This window comes from Platalea leucorodia (assembly GCF_965183815.1).
Source record: "Platalea leucorodia genome assembly, chromosome: W".
In the NCBI taxonomy this organism is placed as follows: Eukaryota; Metazoa; Chordata; class Aves; order Pelecaniformes; family Threskiornithidae; genus Platalea; species Platalea leucorodia.
In genome coordinates, this window is record NC_138859.1 from 33,439,458 (window position 1) to 33,466,358 (window position 26,901).

General features: G+C 39.5%; 1 protein-coding gene across 2 annotated transcripts; it reads left to right on the forward strand.

The window, feature by feature from the left end:
• Window positions 1-1,266: 1,266 nt before the first annotated feature.
• Window positions 1,267-23,932, forward strand: LOC309601511 (5'-AMP-activated protein kinase catalytic subunit alpha-1-like; the record flags this gene model as incomplete). 2 transcript variants are annotated; one of them, XM_082334544.1, is made up of 9 exons in its annotated part: window positions 1,267-1,411; window positions 9,434-9,575; window positions 12,660-12,753; window positions 13,761-13,905; window positions 15,709-15,796; window positions 16,697-16,921; window positions 19,053-19,539; window positions 19,934-20,060; window positions 23,688-23,932. In XM_082334544.1, 9 exons carry the CDS (start codon window positions 1,282-1,284, stop codon window positions 23,930-23,932), a joined length of 1,683 nt encoding a protein of 560 aa, XP_082190670.1. The 2 variants fall into 2 exon arrangements, with proteins under 2 accessions (XP_082190670.1, XP_082190669.1); XM_082334543.1 differs by having other exon boundaries at window positions 1,282-1,411; window positions 12,660-12,795.
• Window positions 23,933-26,901: the final 2,969 nt, after the last annotated feature.

A 26,901-nucleotide genomic window follows, 5' to 3' on the forward strand; every position in this document is an offset into this window, starting at 1 on the left:
ACAGGTTTGTGAAACTTAGAGGCAGAAAAATAAGGATGAGATTGGATACGTACCTGAAAGAGGAATTTGCGTGCACCAACTTGAAGAACCAATAAGCAACGCTGAAGAGACGCGTGGAGGCAAGGCAATAACCAATGAGATAAGCTTTGCTTGCTCATGGACACTAGATCATATTATAAAAGGGATAGATTGTAAAATAAAGTGTCTTCGCCTGAACTCATACGTGGAGTCTGTGATTAATTGCCACACAGACTGGTGTTTGCTTATGTCAGAGCAAGGCAGGGAGGCAGAAACATGGCTTCACCAGCTTGCTTCATCTTAAACTGTTTCAGACCTTTCTTCACCACATGGGTGGTTTGGAAACAGTATGCTCCCTGTGCCTGGATGCCACTCCTCACGTGGCATGGCAAAATGGGTTTGCTGGCCATCAGCCCTCTCAGTATCACTGGCAGAGCCAAGCGTATCAGCAACAACTGCATCTTGAATGGACCTTTAAATTGTGATATGCAACACGCCGCATTATTAGCACCTGAAACCCTGCCTGCATGTGGGTGTTCAGCTGCTGCCCCAGCGAGAGCTGCTGCGTGCTGCAAGGCCTGCCTGTGGAGAGCACGCAGCAGCACGTTGCATGGCACCCCGTAGCTGTGGCAATGCAGACAGCCTAGCGATCTCATTGTGATAGTGCGATTTCTCAATTAAAAGTACACGTATGTTCGACACATCTCCTCACTTTGGCATCAGGAGGGACAACTCGTGCTGTGGGGAGCGCTTAGCCCTAGCTTCTCACTATCTGCGGGAACAGGCCCCGCAGGCGATGGTAGTGCCAGCAAGCAACACGGGGAAGCTTCAGCTTCGAGGCGGTGCCGCTTCTAACACCGGGGGGCCCAGGCCAGCCCCTCGCCGGCGCTGAGGTGAACCGTCACCGCCGCTGAGAAGCATCCTGTGCCCGCCTTCCCCCCCCAGTCCCGAAATCCGGGTGAATCTCCAGTGCTCCTCGGGGGACGTGGTGTTGTAAAAACGCCCCGGCCCCCACACTCCACCCTGCAGCCTTCGGGGGCTGTTTCTCGCCTCGCCTCGCCTCGCCCCGCCGACAGGACCTGCCTGCAGGAGCCGCAACCCTCGGGGCATCGCTGAGTCGACTCAGCCCTTCCCCCCCCCGAACCGCAATAGTTTGTCCCCGGGGAGGGCGGGAAGGCAATAAGTGTGGAGTTCACTTCTGGGTTTCGGTGCGGGCGGGGGTTGCATGATTGTTCCTCCCCCGCCAGCGCTGCGGCGCGCGCTATGCGCAGACTCGGCCCTTGGCTCAAGATGGCTGCGGCGGATAAACAGAAGCACGAGCACGGGCGGGTGAAGATTGGGCACTACATTTTGGGCGACACGCTCGGTGTCGGTACTTTCGGCAAAGTCAAGGGTGGGTGGCGGGGAGTAGGGCTGCCGCCTGCCTCGCGGAGCAGCACGGCCCAGTCGGGCTGCAGGGTGTAACGCGCCGGGCGGGTGTGTCGGGTTGAGTAGCGGAGTCTCCGTTGCTGGCTGAGGGATGCGGCCGCCTGCTGTCGCCTCACGGCGGCCGGTCCCCTAGGGCTGGGGCCAGGCGGCCGTTGAGGCTTGATCGGGGCTGGGGGGAGTGTGAGGGCTGGGCCGCCGCCCTAGCCTGGGCTTGATCTGGCTCCGTCTCCTGCTCAGTGTTTTGGGGGAGGGGCGGTGGGGGGGTGTCTGAGCTTCACCGTGGGCGGTGCTGGGAAGCTTCAGCTGCTGGGCGCTTCTCGGCCGTATCCGCCGGGCCGAGTGAGTCACTGGGCTGTGGCGGCGCTAGCACCGCGGGCCGACGGGAGCGGTGGGAGAGGGGCCGGGGGGAGTGACTGCAGGGCTGATGTGTAGTTGGGGCAGTCGTGAGAAGGCGTTTCATGGGCCGTTAGTTAGAGTATCGGCCCCAGCCGCGGTGGCTGCAAGGTGGGGTCCTGGGGCTACGGTCTAAATGCCGCCGACCGACTGTGGTGTTGTGGAAATAGTGCCTGGTATGCTGTGAACGTCTTTCAGGAAAGAGGAGTTGTATTAGCTGACTTCTCGGGGGGTGCAGGGAAGTAATCGCTGGAGGAGCAGAAGCTTTCTCATCTGTATTTATGGAATTAATTCCTGGAAGCTAATTATGCTGCACTTATTTAAAACACCACTGGATATGTAATGAAAGTAGGCAGTCTTAATTCTTCAGCTGTCTGTACGTTTTGCTGTACAAATACTAATACTTGATGCCCTTATAAGGAAGGCAAGCTTTCTCACTCTACAAGGGGAGAAATAAACATAAAAAGATGGGCCTGAGATTATTGGATTAACTGGCAACACATCTGATACACAGACATTGAAAGACTTTGTGCTAAAAACAGTTGACTAGTGGTTATCAAAGTTTTTTTTCAGCTTAGACTTAAACAATTTTTCCCAGTAGGGGTGCAGATGCCATGCAGCAAACTCGAAGCCTAGTAGAAATAAAATAGAAATTAAAATCTCCCTTGATGCCATTCATCACAGGTGAAAAAACTGCATTATTTTAAACTATTCCTGCTGTGTTGTTTGTGAGAATTGTTGAAATATTGGGGTATGCAAATTGAAAACGTTGTTTCACAAATGAGTTAGACTAGACTCAGGTTGTATTCTTAAAATAAGTTGTGGGGGGTTTTTTTTATGGTTAACTTAATGGATTTCTCATGTACCAGTATAGCCAGTAAAAAAAACCCCCATCTTATCCTGTTGTATCTAATGTGCTAGCTGGCTTTTAATATTATATCTTTTTTCAGTGTAGATGTTCTTATTTTATATTCTCTGCACAAGTTCTTTCAACTATTGGCATGTTCTGAAGAAATTACTGATGTTTCAGCAGTCTGTTATCATGTTTCATTTCAAGTTTACCTCCCTTTGTTTAAATTCTTCCTTCCAGAAGTAGCATCAGATTATGGGCATCTCTTTGTATGATTGAAGAAAGTGGGTGAAGAGCATAGATTGCCCTCTCTACAAATTGAAACAGTGATGTCATGGATGGTGCTCTGTGTAATAGTAGAATCACATCCTACCTGGAAGTCGCTTGTTAATAAGGAGCTTCTGACATGCTATAGGAAATAGGAATATATTTGACTCTAAGAATATCTAGGAAAGCAGTGGAAGAATATTTTGAGAGTAAAGCCCATTGAGTCTCCTTTTTTTTTTTTTTTATAAGGCTGGCTTATAAAGTGACACCACCACCCCCCAGCCACTGGGGAGCAGTGACCCCCAACTGGCAGCTGAAGTACCATTCCTTTCCTTGATAACTTGGTGCTTCATTAAATAGAGAGGAAATGAGATAAGGGAGAAGACAGGCATCAGATTCTCTTCCCTCATGGAGGGACTACATGATTGAGGGGAGGAGTCAAAGATTATTTTTTTCCAGTGCACTGCACAAAACTAAGGTTGGCATACCCATAAATGTTCCAATATGTTTCCTCTTGCATTTCAGAGCATGCTGTTTGCGCTACTGCTCCTGTTTTTAACTTCAGACACATTTTTGCTAATACAGATGAAACCTTGAAAGATAGTCAATTGGTGGAGCTACTGTTATAATTTTAACGTTATTAAATGTCACTCCTATTAATATTTCATCAAATACAGTTAGCTTGAAGGGCTAATAATCTGCCTTATTGAAACACTTAATAAAACTGAAACTTTTTTTTTCAATTATTGCTCTAATGCCATAATACCCCTCTGTCCACCTTATTTGGTTGAAGTTGGGTGTTCTTTTAGGCTGATTCATAGTTATTGATCACGTGAAGAGTACACACACACACATGCATGTATGAACGTAATTTTTTTGAAGAGTGGTGGGAGAAGTCACCTTGTGGTAAAATGCAGCATCATTCTGCATACTGAATTGCCTTCCTTAAGTGGTCTGGGAATTTATTTAGGAACTGGAAGCAAGTGTTAGTGTTCATGGACTAATGCTCTGTTTCTATAAACAAATTGCTTAAGTTTTATTATCTTGTCCCTAGATGATGTACTATGTTGGTTTTGTCTTGCTCTAGCTGTACTTCATAAAGGGTATATTTTATCTGTGATGCACTAGTTTTCTTCCTGAGCACACATTTTATTCATTTAATACCAGATCTGTGATTGTTTCCCTGTAATCCTCAGCATTTTCCTTCTCTGGCTGATATGGTTTCATCAATTGACAATAAAAGGAAAAAATGTAACAATTTCTTAAAATTTTTTTATTCAGTTAGGGTTTTCCTTGAGAGCTCATGTGATGTAGAGGGTCAGGCATATGGCTTCTTGAAAGTGGGTCTTTAATTTTAACAGTGGTGGCAGCCCCAAAAGATGAGTTGGAAAACCAGTGCTTTACTTAATTCTTAAAGGTCTCCTTCTGTCAAGGTAGCTGTCAGATGACTTCACCCTGCTACTTACCCTTTTACCCTCCCAGATAACTGTTACTGATGTGATGTTTTTCCAGTTTAACTGTTCATCTGGCTGTACTAGCCTGAATTAACTACTGATTTAGTTCATTTGACTGTGCCTCAGATGGGCAGTCATGGAAAAGACAGCTGTTTCTAGCCAATATCCAGGCAAAGCTAAAATACCACAGAAGTAAAAAGCTGTGGGGTAAAAGAGAGTACTGAACCTAAATTAGTTATGTGTGTTTTAAAAAAAAAAAAACCAACAAAAAAAACCAAAAAAAACCCCCAAAAACAAACAAAAAACCCCCAGGTTTCCTGCTGAAACCAAATGCAAACTTTATTTCCAGATGCTTTTTTGAAATAAAGTTAGCTTTCATAAAGGGAAGAGTAGTCAGGCTTCCAGTGGTTGGTATTGAGAAAATGAGGGTACTAACTAAGATTGTAAATATATGATATTTGTTCCAGTCTGTGGAACTAAGTTAAAAACCCTGGTCTGTATAGCCTGCAAAACTGATGTAAATAGGTCTTCTTGATTAAGGCAGTGATAAGAGACCTGGGAATGGACAGTGAAGGTAAGTTTGCTATCTAATGTTGTTGTACATCAATATGCCTTTGCACAGCATTAACTAATTTTTGTTAATTAGTGAAAACATTTGTTTAGCTCATATTTTTAATGACTACCTTCCTATGAGCATTGGGTTGGCTTTTCAGCATATGACAGAAATGCTTCATTAAACACAGCATATGCTTATTCAGTTTTTTCTACAGCCTTCATGACTTGTACCTCTATTTCATAAAAATGTTGTACTTACTCTGAATGGCCTCATGATCTGTTTTCTAGTTGAAGACCTGGTGAACTGAGTTTAGAGACTGTTGCTCCTGCACTTGAACAGTTAAAACAAGTCATTGCTGCTTAGAGACTGTCTTTGAAATCTTGATGTTATGTATAGCCATAGTGAAGCTTGAAGGCAATTGGCATTATCAAAGAATAAAGAAATATAGGGAAATGTTAGGTCTGTAAAGGGAACTTTTTTGCAGTGATTCTTTTGAAGGACTGAAAGCTCATTGAGGCTTAGGGTGACTAACAAATATATATATATTTTGATTACTTCTTATTTGTGAGCCTTCCCCTTCATAGGTAAAACCTCTGTCGAGGTAATACAAAGTAGCTTTTGTAAAGATAACACTAGCTTCTTTTCTACATGATGTTATCATCTGAGGTCTTGCTTTCAGTTCTGTCTTTATACTGAATTCAAAAGTAGTCAGCAGTCTGTTACCAGTTAGCGTCTGCTGTTTTGCTGATACCAGATACCTTGAACTGCTTCATCATACAATAAGTTCTTATGGCATGTAGGTGAAGACTTAACTTAAACTATAGTAGTAGTTCAGTATGTTTTCTCCTTGGAATTAACAGTTTAGTTCTAATGTGATAGTAAGCAAACAATAACGAAGCTGCAAAGCCACTTTATAGTAGGAAAAAAAATGACAACTCTTCATTAAATGTATGTGGAAAAACTTGTATTAGCTATTACATTATGCAGCAAAGTGAAGATTACTTTTGTCTGGGAAGACTGAAAGATTTCTGAAAAGAATACATCATTTAAGACTTAAAGTATATGACTTGTGGTAGCTGAACAGTGCTAATGGATACTCTGGATCATATCCAAGAAGATAGTTTTATTTCATGAAGTAGATGGTTAATGGAATCTTGTATCTTAAAAAGCTAAATTTGATATAATAAATTGAATGGGGGGGGGGAATTACTGAAGAAAATAGCCATTCAATTTGAAAAGTCTTGAGCAAGTGAACAGGCTTTTTGGGATCTTTTTGCACCTGTGCAAAACCACAGTATGTTTTCATTTCAGTAACTTATTTGAAGTTGGCAAATGGCTGAAGAAGCAGAAAAGCTTGTTTCCTCCCAATCAATGAATAAAATCAAGACTTGAGGCACACAATCTTGAAGGTTGTGATGGCTAGAATTGGTTTTAGTCACCTGCAAATGTTACTGTTTAATTACTTTGAATGAAAAATGTGTTTTGATAAACTTTTTCTTATGTGCCTTGCATATTGAACATAGAATGTTGTAGTTAATAAATGACCTTCTAATGTTTTTCCAAGTTCTAATTCCAGTTTTCATCTAAGGTAGACTGACGAATCAGAAATGAAACAAACTTGCTGATAAATGAAACTTTGTAACACAATGCATGTTAGAACTGAATATCTGAATATTTATATGCTAAGCTGTAGAATTGCTCAAATGTATATGCTACTTACATTTAAGGAGGTGTTTAATACTTTGTAAACCAAAGGAATATGCAAATTAACGTGTGATTTTTGGTTAGTTTCTAAGAAGCTGTTCTTACTAATAAATTAATGTTAAATTTTAACTTGCTGATTAAAGATGTTTTTCTAAATACTTCTGGTTTTCCTCAGTTCACATTACTGATAGGCAAAGACTGTAATTTGAATAGTTGCTTTTCTAGTGTTTTATGTTAGTGATTCATTACTCCTTAGGATTTGGATATAAGTGATATAATTTGGGTTCCTTTAAAACCTCAATCACATTTGAACTGAAGAAAAAAATGGGGGTGTAATTGCTTAATTGTAGATCTGATTGAAAGCAAATAATTCTCATAAGTGATGTGATTTTACAGTCCTAGGCACTCGCCTATCACCGCTTTGTGGTCTTTCTAGAACTTGTGATGAATGTCAGCTTTGTCCTGCATTCCTCAGCAGTGTGAATGTGCATGTCTAGCACTTTAGTTATTGTGACCCTTTTAGGTAATGGCTTCTCCAAATGAGGGGATGTGTTCTTTCACCTTGCAGGTGGAGCCTTTCTGTATTCTCAGGTACAAAAGACATCTCATCACTGCATCATGATGGTTCAGGGTCTTGGATGATCTACTAAGTTACTTCCCTATAGGAGTTTAGACAAACTGCCTTATTTTACACAGTGGCCACTTTTTTGTTTTAAGAATAATCACTCAGATGCTTATAGTTATTTCTGACTCTCTGCTAAAAATTTCTTTTCACTTGCATTGGTTTTCAGCTCAATATAGAGGCCAAAGGCAGCAGGAAAGTCTTGTGTTGGGAACGAGATTTACAGATTGATAGGTGTTTGCTAATCCTGTCAAAATTATCTGTTGAATGCAGAAAGATTTTTGTGGATCACTGCTGTTTATCACAGCTTCCCATGGATATATTTAAATAAAGCTTGAAGCCTGGGGCTTAGTTTAATTTCAAGTGAGGAGAGGCACCCGGATGAATAAGTACCATGTTCAGCAGAGGTCCGTTACCAATGTCCATTCCAGTGGATGAGGATGAACCATGTAGGTGTCCCTGGAATCTGGCTTGTCTTCAGAAAGTAGGATTCAGGGTGTCGAATGAAAGTGATGTAGTTATGATATTTGTAGTGTTAAATCACTGCATGTAGAAACCAATGCAGATAGCGAAGCCTCCTAGTGGAAGAGATACTTGCCTTCTGTGGCTTATCTGTGATCCAATGTTGGGTTTAAGAAAAATATTCTTAGCAACTCTGTTGTGGCTACTTTCAATAGCACCTGCAAAATTAAGGAATTTAAGAGGAGTAACTGTCTAGGAGATGTTTTACACTTTCAAGTTCCCCTGTTGAAAGAAAAATGAAACTCTCCTAGAAGTAGGAAAGAAACTGAGAAATGTAAGAGGTTGCATGTTTGCATTGCTTCTCAGAGTTACTATTGGATTTTATTTTGTGCATTTCATATAACTTTTGCCACTTTATATAATAAAGCCCTGGTGTTTACTGCACAGAATGTGGAGCTTATATAGGGTCAGACTGCTCTAAGGACAGATAAATAATTATTTTTCAAGTAAAGTGATCGAATACTCTTAGCAGTGAAAGGGTTAAAGCCAAGATAGACAAAGCCACTGCATCAAAATGCCTCCTGAAAGACTTAAAGGCTAGAGGCAAGGAGGATATTTTAAATATCTTAGTCACTTAACTAAACAAAAGAAAGGCCTTTGTGATTTAGGGAGTAGTTAGAATGGTTGTAAGATAAGGGGGCTCCGGGACAATCCCATCTCGCACAACTCAGCCTTGGGAGAACAAATGCACGGCAGATAAGAAAGTTGCAAGGGGATGAAGGTCAGGCAGTGAACACAGTGAAGATGACTATGAGCCTTCATCTGAAGACCCTGATGACCACCCAAAGACCACCATGGGAGACGACTGCGCATGCGGGTTGTACATTTGCATATGTTAATAAGTTCCAGGAAACCTCATGTTTATGTAAATGAATTCTGGGAAATCCTGTGAATATGTATGATTGTATAGTATATAATCTCTGAAAGTCTACCAAATCGGTGGAGCAATCATGGTGGAGAATCCCCAGTGCTGCCCAGCACTGCAATAAAATGCCTGCTTAATAACACTGTTATTGAGTTTCATTACATCGGTTTCCTTACCCAGCCGCACCTAGCTTCCCACCTCTGTGAGGAAAGTTAGAAAGCAAGGGGGTTTGGAGAACACTGATCTTTGTATCAGCAGTAATTCAGAGTAATTGCTGAAATGGGCTTCTTGAGGGAAGGATAGCAGTGACCTCTTTAAGAGTGATCCTTGCAGGTAAAGTAGGAGAGCATGTCTGAGTAGGTTACCAAGTGAGCCAAAAGCTTGGGGTGACTTGTACAGGAAAAGAAAATGGTCTTCCTGATTAGAAAGGATGGCAGTGTTTTGGGATGCAAAATGTTTTGTTTGCAGTAGTGCAAAAATGTAGTCATGCTGCAAGACTTCTGAGGGTTAGGTTTAAGGTTTGTTCCTACATATCCAATTCATCTTCTAATGATAGAATTGTGGGAGGAATTGGGGTAGGGCGGAAGAAATGATGTGCCATCTGGTTTTCAACCTCCCTAAAGATAATGGGGATATGTGGAATGCTAACATCTTAACTGTGGTATTTCTTGCCTATAGTTAAAATGGTCCAATTAATGTCTTTAGTCAGAGTTCTCAATTGCTCTGTAAATACTGACTTACTTGTTCCTTGCAGTTGGCAAACATGAGTTAACTGGGCATAAAGTTGCAGTGAAGATCCTGAATCGACAGAAGATTCGCAGCCTTGATGTTGTAGGAAAAATCCGCAGGGAGATTCAGAACCTCAAACTCTTCAGACATCCTCATATAATTAAGCTGTAAGTTTTGCTTGCTATGATCAAATCTATTTAAGCAGTAATCTCTTGCTCTCACTGATCTGAAACATGTTTAAAGGGCAATACTATTACCAGTATATTGTTTGGAAAGTAACCAGTTTCCAAGTATGCAACCGTTTTTAATGTACTCTGTAATGCATTTTCACAAAACTGATCTTCCATGAGATCTTTACTTACAAATTCTTTGGGCAGGTATATAAAAGGTAGTGGCATGATGGATACTTATAGTAACATCCATCTCAGTTTTTTAGCTGCTGCTTCTGTATTCTTTTTTTCTGGTTATTTGATCTTTTTTTCTGCTTAGAAACTGAGTTAAGAACAAGACTGTAAAGGGCACTTCTATAATAAGTTTATTGTGTTTTCTTTACTCAAAATATTTTTTAGGGATGTGTTGGTCAGTGACCTATGTTTTCCCTATGTAGATGCTGCTCTGCAAGTTTTTTCTGAATGAAAGATGTGCAATCTGTTAAATGTGATCTGATATTTTGGAGTTCTTCAATGTAGCTGCTACCATTTGTCTAAATAAATGTGATATTTACAGTGTGCCTATTTACATCTGTTTGATCAATAGTTCATTAGCAGAGTTTGGAGTACAATTAAATATGTCTCAGAGTAGACCCCTTATATCTGGTCTGAGGAAATAAATTATAAATGTTGTTGTTGTCTTTTTACTTTTCCTATAAAGTGAACTTGCACATCTAGAGCATGGGTGACTTTCACTGTTAATCATAATGTTGGAGTTCAGTTTATTGGCAGAGTATTTTCTTAAGATCATGCTGCCACTGACAGATGCCATCCCTACATGCTCCTTTCATTTGACAACAGCACTTATACTGGAGTTAAATCAGATTGTGTTAGGTCATCACACTAACTTCTTCAGTGGGTCAGTTTTCAGAAGACTACTGAGCTGATTTGTCTGGCTGCAGAACTGCTAGTGCTGCCAGTTAGAATTCACGAATGAGTCCAAAGCACATACCTGTAGCCAAAATAAAATCAGAAGTGTCAGCATACCAACTGAGATATGGGAGTGGAACAGGAATGTGTGCTTCTGGTGCTGCTAAACTTTTAAGTCAGCTTAACAGGTTTCAGGTGACAATTTCTTTCTCAGGGAATTATGGGGAGAATTTTTTTCTCCTGCATGGTGGAGATGTAGATGATGGAAAAATTGATGGATCCCAACTTTTCAGTTGGTCAGCCTGCATTTCCAAAGCAGAAGGGTTATTAGCCTGTGTATAAATAGCATTTGAGCTATAATTGATACTGTTGTGTAGGTAGACTTGCTGGTAACCTGGGATCATGCTGCTCGTGCTATTAGCTGGATTGGGGAAATGCTAGATAGCAGCTCAAGGTATTTGGGATAAAGGTAAACAGATTACTTCAGCTGAATATTACAAATTAGACAATGTCTAATTTGGAACATTGCTGTGCTTTAAAAACTTCATACAATGCTTTAACAGTATATACAGTTGCAAGCCTGCCTCAATAAGATCTTTCTATACCATGCTTTAAATAAAAACATTTGGACCATCTCTTCTTGTGGTTTTTGACCTCTAGCAATAGAATGCATCTTGTTTTCCTATATAAAATTGCCTCTGTGCATTCTGGTTATCTATGCTGTGTGGTTTGATAACCTTATTTATATTATAGGTATGTAACTATTTCACAACCTCCTTTTCCATAACTAGAAAAATGAACTGACTATAGAGAAGCATGGCTGAGTCTTCCAAGAGGCTGAAAACATGGGAGGTGCAGAATGGCTCATTCTTTTCAGTGATGGGGAGAGGCTTATCTCCTAGCATTGTTCACTATCTCACTATCCAGAGTATTGAAAATCACTGCAAAGATCTAAACTAAAACTGTTGCTCCTGTTTGCCTGAAGCATGGAGCTTCAACAACCTTTAGGTAAGGATATGTAGAAAACATATCCATCTCAAGTGGGGCGTTTGGCCATAAACTAGTTAGTTCAAAACCTCAAAGCTTTTTTCAAACTTAAAGTATAATGATAAAAATACAATAACCAGGATGACAATACTCTTAAACACTAATGACAAATTTAGGTCTCTTTGTAAAAGATAATTGCTCTTAATAATAATGAATATTTTTTCAAGTCTTGAAGTACACTTTCTTTTTATTTATGGCAAGACAGGGGTTTTTTTGCCTGTTAAGGTGTATGCTTCTGAGACACTAGCAAAGTCCTTTTGAATTCTTTCCTCACTGCACTATGATGTCTGTGAGGCAGCACTGTAAATGACTTCATAGAAATAATTTGGACTAAGAATAGTCCTCTGAAAGTATGAAGACTAATCTTCCTGGTGGGAAATACACATTCCCTGCTAGTCTTGGCAATGATGGCATCACATAGTGAAAGGAAATAGCTTCTGAAAAATATTATCATTCCAGTAGCTGTAAATTGGCTGATAAAAGTATACTTTTTGTCCTGGTTTCAGCTGGGATAGAGTTAATTTTCTTCCTAGTAGCTGGTATAGTGTTGTGTTTTGGATTTAGTATGAGAATAATGTTGATAACACACTGATGTGTTTTAGTTGTTGCTAAGCAGTGCTTTACACTAGTCAAGGACTTTTCAGCTTCCCATGCTCTGCCAGGTGCACAAGAAGCTGGGAGGGGGCACAGCCAGGACAGCTGACCCAGACTGGCCAAAGGGCTATTCCATACCATATGACATCATGCTCAGTATATAAACTAGAGGGAGTTGGCTGGGGGGCAGTGATCGCTGCTTGGGGACTGGCTGGGTGTCTGTCAGCAGGTGGTGAGCGGTTGTATCACTTGATTTTCCTGGGTTTTGTTTCTCTCATTGTTTTCCTTTTCATTACAATTTATTATTATTATTTTATTTCAGTTATTAAACTGTTCTTATCTCAACCCATGAGTGTTCTTACTTTTGCTCTTCAGATTCTCTCCCCCATCCCACCAGGGGGGAGGGTGAGCAAGCAGCTGTGTGGTGCTTGGTTGCTGACTGGGGCTAAACCATGACAATTTTTTTTTTTTAAAAGTTATCTGACTCTTTGCACAACTTCGGTTTTAACTAAATGTAACTTCTCTTATCAGGTACCAGGTCATCAGTACACCAACTGACATTTTCATGGTGATGGAATATGTTTCAGGAGGAGAACTGTTTGATTATATCTGTAAAAATGGAAGGGTAAGAAGTAGTCCAGCTCTACAAATCAGTGACTTGCATTCTGTTATTGCTTTTGCAACATTCCTGTTAAATGAAGGTTTGTTTTTATGTATTCAGCATTAATTTTGTTGTTAGCAATTAAAATATACTTTATGACTACGTCTTGTTTTGAAACTAAAAATGGTTATATGTTAAGACGTTTCAGATCTTTATGTATGACTTAGTAGCATTTTTCCACTCTACTGAAGAATAAATGATACTGATATGTTAATTTACAATTACTGTGTACAAACTGGATGGATATGTATCCAGTTGGAGTAGCTGAAAACTTTCTTCAGTATAACATATTATTGGAAAGCTACCGTTGTGCCCTTATTACCCTCTTGTACTAATAGAATGATTTCTGTGAAACTCCTAAAGTAATTTCTGACAAACCATCTAGATAGCCAGGATACTTTTAGTTAGTTGTTAGACTGAGCAAACTTTGACATGGATTAGGGTGTGTTTATAGGAAATGCCCAGTTAAGTCTGTTATTTGGGGCTAGCTGCTAATAGGAGCATAAGTAGCATCTAAAATTTATCACTTCTGTAATGAGTGTCAGCAGCTTTTGCCAACTTAAATATTACACTGTGCTTAAAGATCAAAGTTCATTGATATTCTAATTAGACAAAGTTAATGTTTGGGTGCTAATATTTCTAATTACTGAGTATATAACATCTGCCTAACCAATTTCAAAAGTGTGATTGAGACATTTCAGTGACTCTTGAGTTGGTGGATATTGTTTTGGTTTAGTCATTTTAGAGCTGTGGTACAAACAAAATGATGTAAGCTATGAAGCTTTGTGGTACAAACAAAATGATGTAAGCTATGAAGCTTTCTGCTACAAGTTCTGATCATCTGCTGTATAAAGTATCAAAACTATGAATGATAACTTAAGCTCATGGGAAAATTTCCTTTAATTCATATAGAGGAAACCCAAGTTATCTTCCACTGTCTCAAAATTATTTAAAACCTTTGTTTATCCTAGCTTGATGAGAAGGAAAGTAGACGTCTGTTCCAGCAAATCCTTTCTGGTGTGGATTACTGTCACAGGCATATGGTAGTACATAGAGATCTGAAGCCTGAAAATGTGCTGCTTGATGCATACATGAATGCAAAGATAGCTGACTTTGGTAAGCATTGCTATTTTATATCTGTTCACATTTGTTTTTATTTAGATCCTGTTAATTACTATGGGAAATAATTAATAAAAAGTGTATACTTGAATATCCTGGTGGTGGGACATAATACAAGAAAACCTGAAGAGTATGAATGTAAAACAAAATGGTGTTCTTGCACATGTGTGGAATTTGTTTTCTTCTAAAGCTTTCTCCAAGTCAGGTATTTTCTGTGACTGGGTAAAATTGTGAACTGCCTTGTTTGGTCTTGCTTAACAATATTTTCTCTGAAATGCTAAATAGACTTAGTTCCCCACCTTGCCACTTCAAAATTGACTCTCTTATTGCCTGTTTCTCCATCTTTAAAATGCAGATGCTTAACTCTTTTGGAAGTACAGTGCAAGGACAGTTCATCATATTTAAGAACCACATTGCTCTAGTAAAATACACTACTCCTCCTATGAAACTACTCTAAATTAATTTAAAAAACTCTAAAGATGTGATTGAAAAAATGTAATTAAAGCATAAAAGGTAAAATAAGAACAGTTAATTTTGCAAACTCCTGTGCTTTTTTGCTATATAGCTAACTAACCAATTAGAAAGCTTAATTGTTTATACTAGCTGTTTAACACAGCTGCTGAGAAGACTGGTAGCTAGTTCTTGGAACTATCTGAATCAGGAAACCTGACCATATAAGCATAGTAAGGTATCCATACTGCTACATCATCATGATGTATTTCTTGTAGGTGTAGTAGATAATACCTGCCCTTGTAAAGCACTTGGAGGTCTCTGAAAGATGCTAGGTAATGCTGAGTATTCTAAGTATATCTTAAAAGTATGGTGTTCAAGTATGTGGGTGCTGGGATTCATAGTGATTTCTCAAGTGTAGAAATAGAAAATGCTTTGGGTGAAATGGCTTACCTGGTGAAGAAATGAAGTACAGTAACTTATAAAATATCTTCCTATAACTCAAGTATCAGCAAAGCTGTAGCACTCAGTTAATTGTGACAAGCTTATTAAACAAGACATTAATAAAAGCTTTTGTATATTAGAGTATTAAAGCTAGTCAAGTTGTGTTCTTTCATATTCTTCTCCTTCCACCCCCCCAATAAAAGGGCATGAATTCCTTCTCTGAGACTGAGTTCTCTGGCCTGTAGTAATCTTGGTTATGCAGCCTCCACTGAGGAAGCTAGAAGATATTTTCCACAGCTATTCTAGAAGTGGTAATTCTTTACTGATCATAGGGTATGCTGAGGGCTGGTGAATGAAGATGGCCTAGTTCTAAAGTATGCTTTAATCATAACAGTATCTAAAAATCAAGCTATGCTAAACCGCAGTGATTCAGGAACCAGTTGAAGCAGTGTAGGTGTCTAAATTGTGGCGAAGCTGTGTGCACTCCTCAGTTCCCTTATTCTATGTAACCTCTTACAGAATTTAGGCAATTCTGTGGTCACATCTTCCACTTCTGCATTTAGAAGCAAATGTGGGTTTTAAGACACTTTCTTGTTAATGACCAAAATCCTATCTTGCTATACTGCTCTCTCCCTTAAAGCAGCTTTGTTCTCTGTCATGCCTGTGTAATCCAAAACGGACTGGTTTTTGTCTTGGATTGATGTTACTCAAATTTCTGGTAAACTAAATGCAGGATCATGTGGCATTCTCAAAAATTTCAATAATTCCAAACAATGTTGCTACCTTACTGAGATAAATTAATCAACTTTCTAATTTGAATTACTAGTGATTTGTTTTAGGTGGTACATGCAGTGTGAAATAATTTTGCTCTCTGAATCTTTAGTAGTTACTCTTATACACTTTCAGGTCTATCAAATATGATGTCAGATGGAGAATTTTTAAGAACAAGCTGTGGTTCCCCTAACTATGCTGCACCAGAAGTCATTTCAGGAAGGTAGTTTCTTTTCTATTGGACGCATGTGTGCATGTACTTCAGTCATTTTGCTGCTTAATTCTAAAGGCTACAAAACTAGTGCAATTGACAAGCTTGATGCTGAGAAACTGTGGGCTGAACTCTTAATTGCCTTGATAATTTTTCATAAGTGTTTAAGGCTTCGATGAACTAGCTTTGAATAGTTCCTGTAAAGTGGAGGTGATGTCTAATGTCCCAAATCCAGTGTGTACAGTGTGCCTAAATTGGTTTAAAAAAAATCTCACAGCTCAGATCTTGGAAGTAGAGGTACAGATAGAAATGCAGGCAGTCTTCTGTGAAGTTGAGTAGCAGTGAAATATCTGCTGCAGAACAGATATTCAGTCTGAAGGTAACGTCCCCTTTTGTTTTGGACTTGGTGACTGTCAAATCTGCTACTTTCAGCTACCTACCCTAATATATATTTGGCCTCCAATCAGCAAGAGATGTTTTATTCAGGCGGTAGCATAGAAGATGTGACAAGTTCTGCTATATGGACTTGTCTTAAACTTCTCAGCCTCCAAGATTTGGAGGATAGATGACTGCATAGATTCCACTCGGACAGTGATAACAATGTTTAACATGGGCTTTCTTGGTAGTAGGTGCAAGTTTCTTTCAGTTTACCATTGTCTTAAATTGTATCTGTGGGTTATTTTTATTCAATAGAGAGGAAAACTAAGTACTTGTGCCCTAGGTTTTGTTACATATTTGAAGGGGAAGGACACTAGAGTTCAAGGGAGGCATAGCACTGAAATGATATAGTAATTGCAGATGAGTCATTCCAAGTTCACACACTCTAAATGTGATACAATGTAAGGAAGTAGAAAAAAAATCATCTATTTAAATGTATTAAGCACAAATCGCTAATAGCTAACTTTTTCCCAGATTATATGCAGGTCCAGAAGTAGATATTTGGAGCAGTGGGGTTATTCTCTATGCTTTGTTATGTGGAACACTTCCATTTGATGATGATCATGTGCCAACCCTTTTTAAGAAGATATGCGATGGTATCTTTTATACCCCTCAGTACCTGAATCCATCTGTAATTAGTCTTCTGAAACACATGCTGCAAGTAGATCCAATGAAGAGAGCAACAATCAGAAACATTAGGTAAAACATTAACCAATGTCTGATCACAGATGCTGGAATGGTAATATCAGTGAAAATATGCAGAACAAAGAAATCATTCATATAGCTTGTCCCTGTTTTATAGTCTGAGATGAAAAATTCAACTTCTGGTTGTTTGGCTTCAGCTCTGATATCCAGTGGCCAGTATCTATTGGAGGTAACAGTAAACCAAATATATGTTACATGTAGAAATTCTGAGAAACTCTAGATTTAAGACTGCTAAAGCAAACCTGTTTATCTGCAAAATGGTTTGTAGAAATACACTGTATTGACTTCTCTGGGGAAAAAAACATCTTTGCTCTTAAGAGCCACTATTCTGTACTGTAAATGTCTGAGGGGAAGTTATGACTCTTTAACCTGATAACTACTGCTTTTATTTATATTTCTGCAGACATTGAAAAATCATCTGTTAAGGCTGAATATTCCATGTGTAAGATGGCACTTTCTATTCTAGCTTCAAAACCCTGGCATGAGCCTGTGTATGAGTGACAATTACTACATAGAATATTGATAAATTAAAGCTGCTAGCTACAGATAGCCATCATGGGCTCCAGATTCCGAGATAGGATTCTGGAGAGGGTGACTGCTTTGACAAGTATGCAGTGGGTAGAATAAATAAAAAATGGTAGCTGATAAAGCTGTACTTCATGCAGTAGCTTAGTTAGGTTTTCCTGTTTCCTTTGTAAGAAGCTCTAAGGAGAAAGCTCTGAAATACTACCTTAGTGAAAATGCTTCCCCTTTTAGGGTTGGAAGCTAGGAAGTTGGCAATGTTTGTGTTCTTTCAGTAGAACAAAAAATGTGGTGTGCACATCCCTTGCTACTTCATTACAATGGGAAGTACTTTCTTGCAGAAATCAAAGCACTGTGAGAACTAAGCATTGTAAAACTTAAGCTAAGTTCCTATCCACTCATCTAAGTCATGCTAAATAAGTCCAGAAGAGAAGTGATGTGAAAAAGATGTTGAAAAACGTTGACTATAGAGCATGGATGGATTTTGAATCCTAAACAATTTTGTCCTGTTAGCCATGAGACTTGTCATCTCACAGTTTAATTGAATACCTTAATTTTTCTAGGGGGGTGTGTGTGCGTGCAAGGGAAGAGGCCCACTGCAATGAATAGTAATAAAATACTACTCTTAACTCAGTTATTCAGCTAGGGCTGTGCTTTGTAGTAATATAGGAAAAGCTTTTTCTACTTCCAAATTAACTGCTTGCTTATGATGAAAGTGCATTTTGCTTAATGCATTTATGCTGAGGCATGTTCTCAAGCTCATACTGACTAGAGCTTGATCTGTATAACTGCTCTTAAATCTGTAGTGAGTCTTTATGCTATAGACTAGGATACTTTTAAAATTAGCATCATGCCATATCTTTTGGCTAGTTAAGCAGCTTATTCTAGGCACACAAAACAATTTTATTTTTTTCTGTATGATTGGGCAACTTTAAGTATTTGGTTCCTTCTGTATATTTCCTTTTCCCCCTTATGAATACTAGCCCATGGATATAGTAGTAAAGAGGTATAGATTGACTCTTCCCCAGCCTTCCCTCAACTCTTTAAGTCTTGAAGAGACAGCAGGGGGTTTTCTGAATGAAAAAAATTATAGGCAGCTTGTTGGGGGTGGGGAGCATATGACTTTAATGTTAAAAAATCCTTGTCCAAACATCTATCAAAGAAACTATTCAGTATCAAGATTTCTTCAATTTGTTACGTATGTACTTGGGGAGGGACAACTCAAGTGGGTAGGGTACAAGTTTCAGTTGAAAATATCTCAAAACTAAGATAGTGGCAGTAAAAAAAAATATATATATATATATATATAAAAGGCTGGTTGATGAGTTACACAAAGATATTTTTGGAGATCAGGTAGTTGAAACCATTACAGGAAAGAGGATTTTTTCAGTCTCCTGCAAAATGTCTAGCAAAATCTTGTGAAGGAGGTGATTACTTTCCATTATGTACTGTTGTGCTGCACAGAAGGGGACTTGAACTGACAACTGTGGGTTTTTTGTATGGACTAAGAATAATTTTATCTTTCAAATAATTTATACTAAAAAGGCTTGCTTTACATGTATATATACACACACACACAGACTTTGTTTATTTTTAAATCTAGGGAACATGAATGGTTTAAGCAGGACCTTCCCAAATACTTGTTTCCTGAAGACCCATCATATAGTTCTACCATGATTGATGATGAAGCCTTAAAAGAAGTGTGTGAGAAGTTTGAATGCACTGAAGAGGAAGTGCTAAGTTGTCTATACAGCCAAAATCATCAGGACCCTTTAGTGGTTGCTTATCACCTCATTATAGATAATAGAAGAATAATGAATGAGGCCAAAGACTTCTACTTGGCTACAAGCCCACCGGATTCTTTTCTTGATGATCACCATCTGTCTCGCCCTCATCCTGAAAGAGTGCCATTCTTAGTAGCTGAAGCACCACTTCCCCGCCATACTCTTGATGAGTTGAATCCACAGAAGTCAAAACACCAAGGTGTAAGAAGAGCTAAGTGGCACTTGGGAATACGGAGTCAGAGTCGACCTAATGATATCATGGCTGAAGTTTGTCGAGCAATTAAACAATTGGATTATGAATGGAAGGTAAAAGAATAAAGGGTCTTTACAGCAGACAACAGTAAATTTTTGTTTGAGCTCTGTAATTACATAGCCTAGAAGTCTGAAACTACATTCTCCTGTGCTGGAAAATAATCTCGTGTGCCTGTGCTGACTGCTTGTGCTTGCTGTGCAGGAAGGGTTTTGGAGGAGGCTATTTATGCTGATAGGAAAAATCTTGCTAAGGTGTTTAACCTTTCTACTGGGGCTGTGTTGAGTGGGGTTTTTTGTTTGTTTGTGTTTTTTTTTTTTGTTAGAAAAAAAATGCTCTGACAGGTAAGCCAGAAATTACTTGATAATACCAGTGAGTTGAAATGAGAAAAACAATATGCAGTGCTTCTCAAGCAGTTCTAGTTACTAACTCAAATCTCTTCTGTACTAGGTTGTAAATCCATACTATCTGCGTGTTCGAAAGAAGAATCCAGTGACAAGTGCATATTCCAAAATGAGTCTACAGTTGTATCAGGTGGACAGCAGGACATACTTACTGGACTTCCGTAGCATTGATGGTATGTGAAGACTTACATAAGTTAATGGAGTTGTAAGGGAAATAATTCTAAATGCAAACATGTCTTAATTTACTTGTAAGTGTTGCCCTTTATTAGTTTAAACCAAGCTAGATCCGAATTAGTGTGTTGTGGTGGTGTGGGTTTGGTTTTTTGTTTGTGTGGTTTTTTTTTTTTTTTTTTTTAAATATTCCTTCCTGGTCTAGTGTTCCTGTGACCAGATGGTTAGGTGCTTCATCCCTTAAATAACCAGTTTTTAGCTATATCAATGCCTGAACTGCTACACTTTGTGTCTGCACCAGCACTAATACCACTGGTGTAAAAGGGTAAGGATTGTGGGAGGTGAGATTTGGATCAACCTAAACTGCCTTTGGGGCCTCACCCCCAAATTTAAACATAAATTTAGATCTGAAGTAAGTATGTGAACATATTTTCCTAGTGAAGGTGAAGCTTGGCATCTAGGCATGTGAATTTGACTTGGGCTGTACGTTGCTGTACTGGGTCTAGCTGAGATGGAGTTAATTTTCTTCATAGCAGCCTGTATGGTGCTGTGTTTTGGATCTGTGACTAAAATAGTGTTGATAACACATCAGTGTTTTGGCTATTGCTGAACAGTACTTGCATAGTATCTAGTCTTTCTCTTTCCCCACTGTGCTGCACCCAATGAGTAGGCCAGGGATGAACAAGAGGAGGGGATGCAACCTGAACAGCTGATCCAGGTTGACCAAAGGGATATTCCATGCTGTATGATGTTATGCTTAGCAAAAAAACTGAGGGGATGGGGGTTTGGGGAAGGTAGCCATTGCTCAGAGACTGGCTGGGCATTAGTCTGCTTGTAGGAGGTGGTGAGTGGTTGCCTTTGTATTGCTTCTCCCCCTCCCCCTTCCTCTTATTAAACTGTTTATCTCAACCTATGATTTTTCTTGCTTTTGTCCTTCTAATTCTCTTCCTCCACTGTACTGAGGTAGGGTGGAGTGAATGAGGGACTGTTAGCCAAGTCCAACCCACCAATGCTAGTAGTAGACATAATTTGAGATGGGAATTGTATGCTTGCAGTAAGTGAAGTCTTGAAAGCAGTTGGACTGACCTATAGAAAGTTCTATTTTATAGAGTGACAGTAACACAGCACACAACTCTGTTGTGGTTTAACCCCAGCTGGCAACTGAGCACCACACAGCTGCTTGCTCGCCCCCCTCTCCCCCCCCCCCCCCCCCCCCCCCCCCCCCGTGGGGTGGGGGAGAGAAGTGGAAGAGTAAAAGTGAAAAAACTCATGGGTTGAGATAAAGACAGTTTAATAGGTAAAGCAAAAGCCACATGCACAAGCAAAGCACAATAAGGAATTCATTCACTGCTTCCCATCAGCAGGCAGGTGTTCAGCCATCTCCAGGAAAGCAGGGCTCCATTGTTACTGGAAAGCGGCAAAATAATTCACTCTCTAAAACTTAATTTTGGAGTTTTAGAAAGCAGGCATTCTTTATTGCGGTGCCAGGCAGCACTGGGGATAATTCCACCATAAGTGCTCCGAAGACTTGATAGACTTTCAGTAATTATATACTATGAAAATATACATATTCATAGGATTTCTGAGAATTTGTCTACATAAACGTGAGATTTCCTGGAACTTATTAACGTATGTAAATGTCCAATCCACATGCGCAATCATCTTCCGTGGTGGCCTTCAGGTGGTCTTTGGGGGGTCTTCAGATGAAGGCTCATAGTCATCTTCACTGTGTTCGCTGACTGACCTTTACTTCTGCGCAAACTCAGTTCTGGGATCACGTATACTATATCCTTCAAGGTCGGTTTGTTCTGGTCTAATGGTCATCTTGCAACTTCCTTATCCTCATGGTTCTGCATATCTGCTCTCCCAAGGCCTAGCTGTCTAAAGGGGAGTATTCAGGAGCTTCTTATCTTACAAGTGTCTTTACCAAACAAAAGCAAGTCTTTGTGAATAGTTAAGGGGAGTATTCAGGAACTTCTATCTATATTCGCAGGTATCACCATCACACGTAAGGGTTACTTGGGAAGATAAATGCCATCACTCCGAACGTCCCCCCCCTTTCCTTCTTCTTCCCCCAGCTTTATATGCTGAGCGTGACGTCATATGGTGTGGAATATTCCTCTGGTCAGTTGGGGTCAGCTGGTCCCAGCTGTGTCCCCTCCCAACTTCTTGTGTACCCGCAGCCTACTTGCTGGTGGGGGTGGTGTGAGAAGCAGAAAAGGCCTTGACTCTGTGTAAGCACTGCTCAGCAATAATGAAAACATCCCTGTATTATCAACACTGTTTCCAGCACAAATCCATAACATAGCCCCATACTAGCTACTATGAAGAAAACGTATCCCAGCCAAAACCAGCACAAACTCGAAGTTGGATGCCTTCCTGAAAATGGAGGCGCTAATATGGACTGGCTATAATGCTTGTTCAAGGGCATAGTAGATTAAAGCAGAATTACCTACAGCCAGTAGCGTACATGACATGCCTAGGAAAACACGTGGCATGGAAAAAGGATTTACTGGAATATGGCTGGATTACAGTATAGGACGGCTAAGGCTCTGTCTCGCGGCGGTTTAATGTGATCTGACTTGGCACTGCAGTTCTTGCCTTGTCCCTTCTGACAATACAAGTGCTTGCTTAGATCCAGTAGTATTTGATACAGGGGATGAATCACTTTCCTGTACTGACCTACTGCAGTGTAGGACAAATGCCATCCCTGTTGGAGAGGAGATGACTGCTTAGAGTCATGCAGTTGGGGGAGGGCAACCTGCTGCAGTCCTGGCCTCAACTCTTGAGGAAATACAGCCCAAGGGTATGGATTTGGCATCTCTCTTCCAATAGCGAAGCTGATCTGACTTTCCCTCCGCCACAGCTAACTGTTCTCTGTTCTTCTTACCAAACTGTAGTTTAAAGTAGCTTTGATGTGAAAAGGCAATCTCTCCTGTGTTCACTAATTTCTCCTAGAAATAACTTTTTCTGGTGCCAGGTGTGAGTCAAACTAATGTTGAGTATTTAAAGTAAGAATAGAGATACTTCAGCAGAACATTACCTTCAGTATGAGGAGGAAATGCTTCCATCTTAGAAGTAAACTTAAACTGCCGCAGCCCAAAAATGAAGGATAAATTAATGTAGATGCTAGCAATTAATGCATCAATGACTTATAATAAAAATACAAATAACAAAGTATAAATAACCAAATAGAAAGAAAACAAATATAATAAAAATAGATACTAGAAAAACTATCTACAAAATGTTTGAACTGTTATTTGACTTAACCTTATGATGCTATCTTGTTTCTGTTTTAAGTTTACTTAAAACTAAATCAATTGAACTATTAGCTGCTGAAACTAGTTCATGAAAAAATATGGTGAGTGCTGGTCTAAACTAGATCAGATAGTCCTGGAGCACAGTTCAGAGCACAAGAATAATTTGCATAAGGACATTTGATTCTGTGTTGCTATATGTATAAGCTTTTATTTTGTATCAACTATATACGGTTTGCAAAAGCTGCTTATGTATTAATCAAGATTTAAAAAACAAGATTAGAAGTGTGAGAAGGGGGAAGATGTTTGCTTTTCCTATGACTGATTTGATACTGATAACTAATTTTCCTCCTCTCTCCACTTGCCTCCCAGATGAAATTACTGAAGCAAAATCTGGGACTGCAACTCCACGGAGATCAGCTTCTGTGAGCAACTGTAGATCCTGTCAAAAAGATTCAGATGCTGATGCACAAGGAAAATTGGCAGATATATCCCTTATCCCATCAGTGACCTCTTCACTTGACTTTTCTAAAGCTGACTTAACTCCAAGACCAGGGAGTCATACAATAGAATTCTTTGAGATGTGTGCAAATCTTATTAAAATACTTGCACAATAATTTTTGAAGATGGGCTTATTTCTTTTACAGCAATAAGCATGCCTAAATCATAGTCAGATGCTTCCAGTTATAATCAAGTTAAATTAACTAAGGCGCTGAAAATTAGCCACAGAATGCAATTTGCAGAGGGATTGGAATGATTATGGGCAGTTATGTATATTATTTTGAAGCTGGAGTGAATTCTGATTGTCTGCTGTCCAATAGTATAATGCAGGTACAGGAAGTCACATGCCCTTGGGGCAGTGTTCATAACACTGATTCCACATTAGACTTCATATAATGTTTAAGTTACATGGACCTTCTTGGTTTTTTCATTGGTAAGGCATACATCTGATGCACTGTAAGTAAACGTACACAATTGTGCCTCAGTTGATCAGAATTCTCGACATTTAACAGTAATGTGTTAAAACTGCTGTGTTTCCTCCCACTTATTTGACAGTAAATAATAAAGAATAGTTTAATGCATTATAACGTACTAGTTTTAATAACGGATAAATTTGATTAAATGCATGCAAATCCAACCATTCGTTGGAAATGCATGTAGGTGCTCTGTAATGCACTAAGGGTGAAATTATGTGGGCTGTAAGTAGAACAATTGAGACCACAACAGTGGTGAGAGACTTAATGCTGAGAAGACTTGGCACCCCGTGGGCTGAAACAAAATGTTGCTCTGTGAAGGAGAACTGTCAGCAGGTTCCTGATCTGTGCAGATTCAGTAGCTCATACCTTAGTGTAGTGGCAGCACAGCAGCTCCTCGCTGCTACTGCATGCTGAAAATCCTGTTCCTTATAAACATGTGCATGTAGTTAAGAGCACAGCCCTAAGGGCTCTTGCATGCTATTCCAGAATCTAAAATTTACAGTTTTTAAAATATATGTTAATACTTTGATACAGCTGTTTATATTGTATGCTAACTTAGCGTATATTATATAGAATTAACTTTGCAGTTGAAACTACATGTTTAGGTTTTCCCAAGCCACTCTGCCATTTAAATTGTGATATTAATAGTCTAACTTTTCAGTTGAACACTTAAAACTGATCATGAGAACTTGACTGCTAATATTCAAAAAGTTTTCAATGGTAGATTGCCATTACCAACGACATAAATCCTTCTGCATTTATGGTTTTTGCAATATTTCAGGAAGAAAATTGAACCTTAAATGTTAAAATCACAGCTAGTACTTGCACAAAAACATTTAGTCTCTTGTAAACTGGATGTAATTATCCACAGTTCCATTTTCATCTAGCACTTTTAAACATTAAACAAAAACTGTACATCATAAAACAATTAGTTTTATATTCAAGAACGAGTGTTCTCTTTGAAATAAACTTTATGACTTACTCTGAAGATTGTTCTCCCATTCAGAGACTGGAAATCAAGGCATTACTATGAACAGTGAAACTTAGACTCTTAAAATGAATGGGGGTTCTTGCCAATAACTAGCTGAAAACTCCTAGCTACAGCTATAAGAACAGTCTAATCCAGGCCAACTGGCTTCAGTTCAGAAATTCATGTTATGAATATGCACAACACAATTTGAAGAAACTTAAAGCTGCTTAAGCCCTGGAGCTGCTGTAACTGTGTTCTGAACTGGGCAATGGTGTGGTCTGCCTAGTATGTAGGTACAAGTTACAACTTCAGTTCTTTATCCTCAAGTGTCACACATGGTCCCTGTAATGCAAGGTTGTATTACTGTATTGCAAAGTGGAAGATTTCTCTTTGGGTTTGAACTCCTGAGATTGAGATTGTCGTGGTTTAACCCCAGATGTCAACATGAGGGACCAGCTGCAAATCCTACTTTAAGTTTTTTTTATTTTTTTAGCCTTGTAAGAATTGGTTCTGATGTACTGAATAAATCAGTGTACTCATTTTTGTTACCCTTTTATTTTGAAATTGTTAAATATTGCACTTTGTACAATATAACAAATGCACAGATTTTTTTTTTATTGCAGTAATTCCTCATGTGGAACTGGTTTGGGATCAGTTTGTTAAGGGAGCAGCAGCCACCTGAGCATTCACACCATCCAGGGAGTTGCGCACACACACCACCCGAGACTTTAACTGCTAGGACCAGAGTCCCTTCGCAGTGGGCAGCTCCACTGAGCTGATGGGCACCCCTTTTCGACTCCTCGCTCACACACACACTCACCCCTCAGGCGCTTCCACTCCCTTCAGGCTCGACCCTAGGTTTCCCCGAAGCAGAGTCTCTGACATGATGTATGCCAGGCGAATTTATTGAGTGGTACAGTGGTGAAGAGCAGCTTGAGCTGGGTGCCTCCAGAGAGGGACCCCAAACAAAGAGATCCCTGGACAATTATACCCTTACAGTCTATGTTCCCCTCCCCTCATGCGATGGTTTGGTCCAATAGTAATATTTGGGTCTGGGGTCATCTTGTTCCTTATTGGATCCTTTCCCTGTCTCCAGGCAGGTCATTCTTTATCTTGATTAGCTGCAGCTTCTGCTGATGGCTTCAGCTACCTTATCTTTCTGGTTTGCACCAGTTTCAGGGCCTTCCTTCATGTAGCTAGGTAGGAGTTCAGCATATGGTCAGTGTATCTAGGTGAAAGTTCACAGCTTGCAGTCTAAGGCTTCAACAGGTCTTTGGATCCTTATTTGAGCTAAAAATGACTTCTACAACAAGTTAAACTAAATATTTGCAAATGGTATCTGCTCCTGGTTTGCAAATTTGTAATGCTGACCACAAATGCAAGGTGTCAAAGTGCAAATAGGTTTTAATTTTTATATACTTTTTTTTGGCCCTCTTGTGCATTAAGGCAACCATGGTTTTTACTTTGTCTTGGTATCTAGAAGTTAAAGTAAGTTTCTGGCAGAAGTGTATAGTATGCATAGTTTTAAATAAAGTAAATTTTATTGGTATGATAAATCAGTTTTGATGGCCAAAAGTTTCCTGATGGAACAGAGTTGGGTTTTTTTGGTGGCTTTTTTGTTCTTTTGGGTTTTTTTTGG